Source organism: Oncorhynchus tshawytscha, linkage group LG34, assembly GCF_018296145.1.
Source record: "Oncorhynchus tshawytscha isolate Ot180627B linkage group LG34, Otsh_v2.0, whole genome shotgun sequence".
NCBI lineage: Eukaryota > Metazoa > Chordata > Actinopteri > Salmoniformes > Salmonidae > Oncorhynchus > Oncorhynchus tshawytscha.
Window position 1 is genome coordinate 15,785,314 of NC_056462.1, and position 11,863 is coordinate 15,797,176.

An 11,863-nucleotide genomic window follows, 5' to 3' on the forward strand; every position below is an offset into this window, starting at 1 on the left:
CAATGGTGAACGTGCATAAAGATGGCAGAATTAAGGTATGACATACTTTTTAAAACTATGTGTGGATAGTGCAAAAACAATGGCGTTTCTAGAGTACTGAAAGTTTCCAAGAGCATCATTGGGGAACTGAAAAAAATATGGAACTACCCGGACTCTGCCTAGAGCTGGCCATCTGACCAAAGTGAGCAACTGGACAAGAAGAAACTTGAACAAGGAGGTGATCAAGAATCCAATGACCACTGACAGAACTACAGAGTTCCTTAGCTGAGATGGGAGAACCTGTCAGACTGACAATAGTCTCGACAACACTTCACCAATCTGGGCTTTATGAGAGAGTGGCCAGACGGAAGACACTCCTGAGAAAAAAATAATATGGCAGCCTGCCTAGAGGCACGTGAAAGATAAACACTGGTGAGGCAAAATATATGCAAATCTTCTTCAGAGTGCAAATGACCTTAGACTGGGTGAAGATTTATGTTCCAACAGGACGACCAAGTATACAGCCAAAGCAACACTTGAATGGCTTCAGAACAAGAATGTGAGCATTGAGCGGCCCAGCCAAAGCCCAGAATAGAGTCTCATTGAAAATCTGTATAAAGATTTGAAGTTAGATGAATGGCAAACTTAAGAGCATGAGAAAATCTGAAAGGAAGAATGTGAAAAAAATCCCCAAATCCAGAAGTGTAAAGCTGATACAGACATACCCTAAATGACTCAAAGCTGTAATTGCCGCCAATGGTTCTTCTACAAAGTATTGATTCAGGGATGTGAATACTTATGTAAATGAGAGCTCTGTATTTTAATTTCAATACCTTTGCTAAAATTTCATTATTGGATGTGTGTAGATGGGTTAGGAAAAAACAAAACATTTAATCAATTTTGAATTCAGACTAGTAACGAAACGCGGAATAAGTCAAAGGGTATGAATACGATCTGAAGGCACTGTACTCTTGCTAATGACCATAGAAAAGATTAAATGTTACTGATCATAACATATTGCTGAATAAACTTAGGTTATGGATTAAGAGTTAACTTTCTAATAGAACACAAAGGGTTTTCGTTAACAGAAGCCTCTCTCATGCAAATTCCGTTGAGTGTGGTGTACCACAGGGCAGCTGGCTAAGGAAATTGTTTTCAGTTTTTACAAATAACCTTCCACTGACCATGAACAAAGCCTATGTGTCTAGGTACGCTGATGACTCAACAATATACGTGGCGGTTGCAACAGTAAAATAAACAACTGAGACACGTAACATACAGCTCCAGTCAGTTTTAGAATGGGTAACTAGAAATAGGCTTGCGCTAAATATCTCAAAAACTAAAAGCATAATTTTTAGGACAAATCACTCACTCAACCATAAACCTCATTTAGATCTATTGAATAATGTCGCTATTGAGCTAGCTGAGGAGACTAAAAAATGCTAGGTGTAACTCTAAATAAGCTTCCATGGTCAAATCATATAGACTCAATGGTTGCTAAAATGGGAAGAAGTCTGTCCATGATAGGGGGTTACTCTGCCTTCTTGACATCTCAGTCAACCAGACAGCTCCTACAGGCCCTAGTTTTGTCGCACCTAAACTACTGCCCTGCTGTGCGGTCATGTGTGGCAAAGAAGGAAATAGGTCAATTGCAGTTGTCCAGAACAAAGCAGCAAGTATCGCACTTAAATGTACACTGAAGTGTCAGTAGCATGCACGTCAGTTTCTCCTGGCTCAACATTGAGAGATTGACTGACTGCATCACCATTGGTCTTTGTGCGAGGTATTGATGTGTTGAAGGTACCGAACGGTCTGTTCAAGCAGTTGGCACGCAGTTCAGACACTCATCGGTACAACACAAGACATGCAACTAGAGGTCTCTTCACATTCCCCAGGTTCAGAACAGAGGCAAAGTATTAAATAGAGCCATGACTACATGGAACTCTCTGCTAGGGTGCCCATATTACTTCCACACCTGAGGTCAAATTCCATGTGACTGTTTAGTCACTGTAATTAGGCTTCTCCAAGCTCTGATGCTGCTGATGGTCAGTAGTAGCCTACCAAACTTGATAAATGTCTTGTACTCAGCACTCTATTGTCCCTCTAATCACTCAGACATCAATGCAAATGTGTTGAAAATCTAATCAAACACTTCATGAGAGCCCATGAGCTCATGTTGCGCAGCATTTCTATAGGTTAAGCAGAGGATGGCATCAGCTTTCTATAAGCTAAGCAGAGGATGGCATCAGCTTTCTATAGGCTAAGCAGAGGATGGCATCAGCTTTCTATAGGCTAGGCCTGCTGTATTTATCTATCAACTTCTCTAATATTAAGCACATTGCTTCTCTTTACAACAGGATTATAGCATACCTGGCCTGAATGAAAATGTACCACGGGAAAAAGCGTCCTCCCTTCCATATATAAGTGCATAGATTATTTTCCGCCCCCATGCCCCAGTTCCGAGACAGGTGCATGATAGTCAATTCCAAATCAAAATACATTTTACACATATATTCTTCAGTATATGTAAAGACATTAAATTATGAATAATCTAATGGGTGACAATATTAGCCCATCACTTGTGAATGATGCATTAACACTTGTGAATGATGCCCAGCTTGTGTGCAGTAAGGCACACAAGCCTTTTTTTGGGCTACTTTTTAAATCATAGTCACACACCTACCTCATGTAGCCTAGCCTATAGACCTATATGTTTTGATAAGGTTTGTAAAGTGGCCAAATAACTTATTATACTTGAGCACATTTAATATGCTTTATAACCGGTGTAGAGCCTAACTGGCATACACAGGATGCGTGTGAGTTAATAGTGAGGACAAATGCGATTAAACTTAAGAACAGTGCGAATGCAATCGAAAAATCACATCAAAACATCCTATCATACTTTTACAACTCACCTCACTGTGATGATCCATTTAAAGAAGAAGTTCCACAGCAGGCTGAAGCAGTGTAAACAAAATGGACAGCACTTTAAGGTGATAATTAATTCAAAACAACCATATGCATATTAGTTTATGGATAGGTTTCAGCCCAAGGCCGAATCAAAAACCTGAATTAAAATTATGATTATGCCATTATACAATACATTGCCTACCGCATATTATGCATGGCAGAAAAGCATAAAACAAAACTGATTTAAGATGTCTTTGATACATAATTTGTGGAATGTCTTTCCTTAATTAATGCATTTGAGCCAATCAGTTGTGTTGTGACAAGGTAGGGGTGGTATACAGAAGACAGCCCTAATTGGTAAAAGGCCAAGTCCATTTTATAGCAAGAATAGCTCAAATAAGCAAAGAGAAACGACAGTCCATCATTACTTTAAGACACGAAGGTCAGTCAATGCGGAAAATGTCAAGAACTTTGAAAGTTTCTTCAAGTGCAGTCGCAAAAACCATCAAGGGCTATGATGAAACTGGCTCTCATGAGGACCACAGGAAAGGAAGACCCAGAGTTTCCTCTGCAGCAAGGGATCAGTTCATTAGAGTTACCAGCCTCAGAAATTGCAGCCCAAATAAATGCTTCACAGAGTTCAAGTAACAGACACATCTCAACATCAACTGTTCAGAGGAGACTGTGTGAATCAGGCCTTCGTGAATTGCTGCAACAAAAAAACACCAATAAGGAGAAGAGACTTGCTTGGTCCAAGAAAAACAAGCATTGGACATTAGACCGGTGGAAATCTGTCCTTTGGTCTGATGAGTCCAAATTAGAGATTCTTGGTTCCAGCCGCTGTGTCTTTGTGAGACGCAGAGTAGGTGAATGGTTGATCTCCGCATGTGTATTTCCAACCGTAAGGCATGGAGGTGGTGGTGTGATGGTGCTTTGCTGGTTTTATTTCCTATTCAAGGCACACTTAACCAGCATGGCCACCACAGCATTCCGCAGCGATATGCCACCCCATCTGGTTTGGGCTTAGTGGGACTATCATTTGTTTTTCAACATGTCAATGACCCAACACACTACCAGGCTATGAAGGGCTATTTTACCAAGAAGTAGAGTGATGAGTGCTGCATCAGATGACCTGGCCTCTACAAATCACCCAACCTCAACCTAATTGAGATGGTTTGGGATGAGTTGGACCGCAGAGTGAAGGAAAAGCAGCCAACAAGTGCTCAGCAAATGTGGAGTCACCGCAAGTCAGCACAAAGACAACAGGAGCACTGCCACCGTTATTCCAGCACCATTTCAGCTTAAACATAAAACTTTAATACGCTGAAAACCAACTTAAAAAGACACCAAAAACAATTTAGTCCAATCAATGTTGCAAAATATGTGGCTGTCCTGTTTTCTGTCTGTGTGTACGCAAGTAAAACTAAACACGGACTCACCCACTTGTAGAACACCAACCATCCTAATCTTTTTCATGTTGGCAGAATGGTCTATGGCTTTGTCATACAGTACACTTTTAGTTTGTTGTCATAGGCTACCTAGCTAAAAAGCTTGCTAGCCTAACGAACCAACTGAGTTAGCCAGCTAGTTAACATGAGCCTACATCTCAGGTCAGTGGCACAACATTCCTTTATTGTTAGATCATAATCATTGGCCTGTACAGAGAATTAAGTCAAAACCACAAGTCCAAATCCATGGCTTAAGAAAGGGACGATTTTGTAAGCTAGTTACTGCAGGCCATCAACACAAGCAGACCAGAAACAGACATGTTTTTGTGAAAATTGCTTTTCTTAGAAAGTGATTTGATTGGTATGAAGCCAAATCCAAACTGGCCTCCTTTGGAGGGCATTTTGCTGCACCAGGACAATCTACCGTTGAGCTCAGCAAACGCTAATTAAAAAAATATCTATCAAGGGAGGCCAAAAGCTTGCTAGCATCAATCAAATGCTACGCCAGCAACATGTCACACTCTTTTGGTCCAGACAGCATCAGATACATGGGCTACACATACGGAGACAGAAGGCTGCTGCTTCCCTCGCTCTGATGATTTCTCTGGTGAGATTCCAGCCCTTTTGGAATTTTGAAAACCCAGAGAGACGAAAGATAAATGTTATTTTAAATGTTTTATTGGTCAAATATTTGGGGAAGCCTGGCTTCCCTTGGCATCCATGAATACAAGCCACTGTTAACTTATATTATTTTAGCCTAAAACTTAAAAAGGATATTTCACCAATGTTAGGCAGGAGCCATACAGAAGTTGACCGTCTTCTTAAAACGCGCTAATGTCCAAATACAGAAACAATCAAGCAGTACACATATGGTGATGAACTATCACTTTAAACAGCTTATTACAGTGTACTGCAATGCATTGCACACACACTCCTTGTATATATCTAGTCCCCTCTTCTTTGGGAAGCGGAGAGGTGGAGATGTGATGGGAACCAACCTCCGTCTAGGGAACTGCTTCGATCACAGGGGTCCCTTCAATTTTAAGACGTGCCAGAGAGTCAGCTACCTCTTTCTCCTCCTCATCATCCTCCTCCTCCTCATCATCTTCCTCATCATCCTCCTCCTCGTCGTCATCATCATCGTCATCTCCGCCATCGTCCTCCTGGTCTCCCTCCCCTCCTCCGGACGATGAAACGTTCTTCCAGTAGGAGTCGTAGCCAGAAGCCCCATAACCTCCATAGCCGTAGCTATCCTCGTCAGCACCACTCTGTCGGCCAAACTTTGTCGTACGGGCTGCAGGGTGAGTACAGGAATACAAACATGAGCTGAGAATCTTGAGTACTAATCCCCATCCAGGGAGTGCATATATACAACAATTAAAAGGTGTTGAATGTGGCGGGATACATTTGAGGTTTAAGATCTGACATCTGCTACAAGAAAAGAGAGTATGAAAACGAGTGATTTGTAATGATGCAAAAATTACTCAATCAACAACTAAAATTATGATATTACATTATACATACAACTGCACTGCCAACAGTACTCAGTTTTCCTCTTAATGACTGAAGAGTTTTAATCCATGACTGACTTAAGCACTGATTAGATGTTAGATGGCAGACTCACTGGACATGCTGAGGTCCTTAGTCTCCTGGGTCTCATGGCCACACTTGGGGCAGGGAGGATTTTTACCCTTGTCCTGTTTGAACACCTTACTCTTCACATGGTCGTCACAGAAACAGGCCTGGGGAGGGAGAGACACAGTTCAACCCAAATGGGCCTTGTCACTATAGGTTACAGTCATGCGTCATATCCAGGATATGTATTCAGCCATGACTGGAAGTGACTTTTCATAGCAGATTAGGAGAACATTTTAATTTTAGCTAACCCTAACCCTTTTCCTAACCTTAACCTAATTCTCCAAACCTGCTGCAAAAAAAGTAACCTCTAGTTGTAGCTGTATTCCACTTCAGAAGCCTGGTAAACGGGTACTTATTTACCGGAAAAAATCGACTAATTTAACAGTGCAACTGAGAATCTACACATTTCCCCCTGAACCAACACCCTTGCCTTTCTTGCACTAACACTTGCCTTTTCTTACGAGCACCGACTGCTGATAGCTGCTTTAGGACTGATTATCTCACCTAGTTACCTTAAGACGAATGCACTCACTGTAATGCCAGGCTTACACGACACGACTTTCAAAAATCCTAGCAATGCTGAGCCTCGAGCATTAAACAACCGTATTTCCTATAGTAAACCATCTGGCAGAGACGGGTGTCGACACACTACAAGATTCTTCACTTGGTCGGGAGGAATCTCCATACCACCCCGTCTCGCCTAAACAATGTGAATAGATTGTTACCGTAGCTAGCTACAACGAGCTGTGGCTAAAAGCAGCCTCATAAGTTCAGTCAGACAAACACACTTGCCCTACAGTGTTGAAATATCTTGCCAATACATTTTGGACTGAATAACATTGGGTGTGAACTTCAGAGCTGTAACAAATTTACATTTGGGCTTAGGTTAAATGCAAGTGCAAACCCATACTAATAGTAGTTATCGCTCCTGCACATTCTGGGTGATACGAATCAAGATCTTGGTCTTCTTCCCTGGCTAGCTCTCATTTGGCTATTGCCGATCGCCGTTCTCAAAACTGGTCGTGGTACATCTCACATTACAAGAGCGTTGCAGATTTTGTGCCGATAACAATCAAATATGGGATCAGTAGCCCTCAGATTGTGACTCTGACCTACTCACATTAAATGAGCGTCGGTGACAGCTACGAGTAGGCAACAACATGGGGATTTTGTCTCCGATCTCAAAAAGTTGTCTGGGACAGCTAAAACCAGAGCCAAAAATCATGTAGTGTACCGACAGCTCAAGTCGCTCTGGAGAAGAGCGTCTGCTAAATGACTCAAATGTACATCTCTCGGTCAATGTGTACAGAGGCAATAGCGGTAACAAACTACACTGGTATGAGGAACAGTGGGAGAGAGACAATTATTTACAACATAACACATTGTGTTGATTTAATGCCTTAAAAGTGTTCATAGCACTTGGATTTCTTCCCATTTTATTGTGTTAAAAAATGGGATTAAAAAAATATTGTATATTTTTCTCAACAACCAAATGTCTAACATTTAAGATGAATAGAAATGATAGTTGTTGCTTAAGTATCCAGCTCCCCAAGTCAATACATGTTAAAAATCACCTTGGCAGCAATTACAGCTGGGTGTCTTCTTGGGTTAGTATCTAAGAGATTTACACACCTGGATTGTGCAATGTTAGCCCATTATTCTTTTCATAATTCCTCGAGCTCGGTCAATATTTTGGGGATCATGGCTAGACAACAATTTTCAAGTCTTGTCATAAATTTTCAGCAGATTTAACTCAAAACTGTAACTTGGCCACTCAGGAACATTCACCGTCTTCTTGGTAAGCAACTCCATTGAAGATTTTGCCTTGTGTTGTAAGTTATTGTCCTGCTGAAAGGTGGATTTGTCTCCCAGAGTCTCTTGTAAAGCAGACTGAACCAGGTATTCCGCCAGGATTTTGTCTGTTCTTAGATCAGTGGTTCTCAATCCTGGTCCTGGGGACCGCGAGGGGCGGACATTTAGTTTTTCCACTCAACAGCTGATTCAAATGATCAACCCACCATCAAGCTTTAATCATCCCGTTTCTTTTATCCTGAAAACCTCCCTGGTATTTGCTGATGTCAAGCATACCCATACCATGATGCAGCCACCACCATGCTTGAAAATAAAGAGGCAGTTACTCAGTGATGTGTTGGATAGCACGCCAAACACAAGGCTTTGCATTTAGGCCAAAATGTGAATTCCTTGGCCTTTTTTTCTTCAGTGCCTTGCTGCATACAATACGCACGTCTTGTAAATATTTTTATTCTGTATATTTGTATTCTTCTTTTCACTCTGTCATTTAGTTCATTATTGTGGAGTCATTACTATGTTGATCCATCCTCAGTCCTTTCCTGCAGCTCAGTTCAGACAAATGACTGCATCTTTGATGTGTCTGAGTGGTTTAATACATAATCCACAGCATAATTATTAACTTGACCATTCTTAAAGAGACATCCAAAGTCTGATTTGTTATTGTTACCCATCTACCAATCACTGCCCTTTATGAGGCTTTTGAAAAGCTCCTTGGGCTTTGTAGTTTAATCTGTGTTTGAAATTTGACTGAGGGACCTTACAGATGTTTTATGTATGGGGGACAGAGGAAGGGTTAGTCATTCAAAAACCATGTCAACCCCTATTATTTCACACAGAGGGAGTCCATGTAACTTATTGTGTGATTTGTTAAGCCAAATGTTACTCCTGAGCTAATTTAGGATACTTCTCAAATTGTATTAATCTTTTATTTTTTTAAAGTTAGAATTGTTATTCCACTGACAGAGTATACTGACTAGATTGTTGACAAAAAAAAAAAAAAAAAAATTAAATCCATACTAAATCAGAACATTTTGGGGAAGAAATCCAAGGGGTATGAATACTTGGATCTCCATTACCTTGCAACGCAGGCAGGAGTGTTGTCCTAATCTGTTGCAGGAAGCACCTGAAATGGACATGGGGGAAAACACAGTATATATTAACACATGAAAATGTTTATTTAAAATCACTACAGCTAGGAGTTAACCTTTCTCTAAACTGTCAGAATGCCTACTTTTCTATATGTTACATGGTGTTCCTCATGTCTGCCAAAGTCTGCCCTGAGGCTAAACGTCAACAGGTTATAGTGTTGAAACCTCTTGATTTCTCATGAGCCAACACAATGTGTTTGATTGACGTGTGAGAAATTGCTCACATTTGTAAGTCTCCGCCTCCAGGACTTGGCAACTGGCTTGGTGCTCAAACTGGTCATCCTCACACAGGAAGTTGTGGCAGAAGGAGCAACGGTATACCCTTCCCCCTGTGTCAGATAGGAAAAAAGGGGGAATGATTACAAAAGGGACACAAGGTGGATGGCAACCAGCATTTGGGTGCATGTATTGACATGAAAAAAAGCAAATTGTAGGCCTTGTTTAGTTTTGCAGACCAGGCAGGTTGGATAATATTATAAAAATGGCATAATTTACCATGGTCCCATACACAGCGTTCACACTCGATACAGTCGGCATCCATGAGAGGACATGTGCAAGCGTGTGTACTGAGGCACTTTCTCCCGTGGCACACCCAGGCCTCACAGAAGTCACACACGGCCCCCTTGTGGACAGAGACAGCATCTCACATATCATAAAGACATCCAATGATAAACTCATGACTGTGGACAATCTGGGCACATATCACAATGTTAAATAGATGTAGGTCTACACCAGGGGTGTACTCATTACGTCTTGCAACGGAAACCATTTGCCATTTAAGAACCAAACGGAAGCAAACAGAGCAAACAAAACTTTGAGGGAACTACCTTCAATTTGGGCAATAGAAACAAAACATTTTTCATTTGGAGTAAATGGTTACAATTGCAGAACGTTTTGCAACAGAATCAGCATAATGAATACACCCCATGGTCATATTCACTAGAAACCAAAGGAGGCAAACTATCGGGGACTACCTGAATTTGACCGATAAGAAACACTTGTTTTCCATTGTGAAACGTTTTGCTACGGTGTGCATTAATGATTACTACTGAGTATTTATTACTCCCATCTCAATAAAGTTTTTCAAACGTCTCTCATCTCTTACCACCATGCCCATTCCCGTAGCGTGGATCCCTGGGTGCTTGATGACACAGTCTGATGACTTCATGCATTTGGTTTTGCCTTTAGTTGGAATACAGGAAGACAGTATCACACCACAACATAATACATGGTTCTTGCAATCCTATACAAACATCTTACATGTAACGTTGTGCAATATATTTCTTTGCCACTTGAGGGGATAAATTAAGTTGTATTGAATTAAGTTGGCCTCAAAGAGCTCAAGGGATTTTAAAATCAGAAACATGCCATGCGTCACAATTTATCTTAGACTCACCACATTGACCGCACTGGGGCAGCTTCTGAACGTTTGCACAGAAGTAGCAGAAAGCTCTGTTCTTCTGCCGTCTTGGGTGTCATTGAAACAGGGGAACAAAGTGTCAAAGCCTCCATCACCTGTAGATTATAGTTGCTAATAAAGAAATAAGGCATCTTGTTCAAATAGTTGAATGTGTTCACACAATTGAACCTTTATTTAACTAGGCAACTCAGTTAAGAACAAATTCTTATTTACAATGACGGCCCACCCCGGCCCAACCCTAACGACGCTGGGCCAATTGTGCGCCGCCTTATGGGCCTCCCAATTACGTCTGGTTGTGATAGTCTGGAATTGAACCAGGGTCTGTAGTCGTGAGATGCAGTGCCTTAGGCCGCTTCGCCACTCGGGAACCCCAATGTTAGCTAGTTAAGTTATCCATTAAGATGAATGTAAAAAATATTGATTGAAGATGTCTTACCTCTGGCATTTGTCACATTCCTGCAACACCAGATGAGGACTACAGTAAGTATGAGGACTACAGTAAGTATGAGGACTACAGTAAGTACTAGGGAAATAATCATGATTTACAGTCATTGTTAGCTATCCATTTCATATTGTGTTGTGATGAGAACATGTATATTATTCCATACCATTGCTGAATTGCAAGGGGACTTTGCAACGTCAACAAAGCCCTTGTTGGCTCGAGTCTGTTTCTCCCGTTCCTTGCGGTTCTCTGCCTTCTTGCGTGCACCAGTCTTCTTTTTCGGCATCTTTCAGTTTCAGTAGCTGGCTTTACCTGAAGGCATGTGGGGATTAGCAAACCATAGCTATAACTAACCAACCAACCAACCAAGCCAGCTCAGTCAATGGCATCACATCTTGACAGACCTAACACACCATTAGTCTAGGTCCTTACGAAAATATAAATGTTGTAAAACTGTATTAGCTAGTTAACTAGGTATCTACGTGAAAAAAAAAATATGAAAAAAGCAGTTATTTAGCTATCTGCTTAGCGTTACTGTACGTGTGCTGAGCAACACGGTTCAAACACGCGCTAACTAGCTTGACTTCATGGAAATACCAGATGCAGCAACGACATGTAATAGAATGTAATTGTATAATTAACAGATAAAAGCCTTAACCGACATGTGCTGTTTATATATTTTTTTTAACACATTATAACCCAAAATGTAAAGACAGACTTACCAGGAATGTTGCAATCCACGGCTTGCTCAGATGAAAACGGAAGTTACAGAACGGATATTTAGTCCGACTGAGTATTCTCGCCTGAATTGTGATTCGCCTTTTCGTTCCTATGTGAGTTCCTATATTTCTATTGTACATGAATTTCCCTTGCGCTCAATGAAATGTTATATTAAAGTATGAATTGTATATAACATCATGGTTTGGCCAATTAAGGCTGTTATTATCAACGTTCAAAAATACATACTTTTTTATTTATATTGTATTCTGAAGGCACTTCAGTCACCTGCCACCATGACCCATGAATATTGTTAAAATTAATTGGGCTTTACCAAAGAAGCCTTTGC

General features: G+C 40.9%; 1 protein-coding gene across 1 annotated transcript; it reads right to left on the bottom strand.

Moving 5' to 3' along the window:
* Positions 1 to 4,993: 4,993 nt before the first annotated feature.
* LOC112237418 (zinc finger protein 330) lies at positions 4,994 to 11,639 on the bottom strand. The gene is made up of 10 exons (XM_024406014.2): positions 11,520 to 11,639; positions 10,964 to 11,109; positions 10,792 to 10,811; positions 10,332 to 10,402; positions 10,041 to 10,117; positions 9,431 to 9,557; positions 9,160 to 9,264; positions 8,864 to 8,910; positions 5,962 to 6,079; positions 4,994 to 5,631 (listed from the first exon to the last, which is right to left on the bottom strand). The coding sequence occupies exons 2-10, from the start codon at positions 11,081 to 11,083 to the stop codon at positions 5,342 to 5,344; spliced, it is 975 nt and encodes a 324-aa protein (XP_024261782.1). The 5' UTR covers positions 11,084 to 11,109; positions 11,520 to 11,639; the 3' UTR covers positions 4,994 to 5,341.
* Positions 11,640 to 11,863: the final 224 nt, after the last annotated feature.

Bases quoted from the DNA above. Each gene is read 5' to 3' on its own strand.
- LOC112237418 (XM_024406014.2), bottom strand. From the start codon at position 11,083: ATGCCGAAAAAGAAGACTGGTGCACGCAAGAAGGCAGAGAACCGCAAG. The intron at 10,118-10,331 runs GTGAGTCTAAGA...TTCCAACTAAAG, and splicing joins GCCCCAGTGCGGTCAATGTG to GCAAAACCAAATGCATGAAG. The intron at 8,911-9,159 runs GTGAGCAATTTC...TGTCCATTTCAG, and splicing joins GGAGGCGGAGACTTACAAAT to GTGCTTCCTGCAACAGATTA.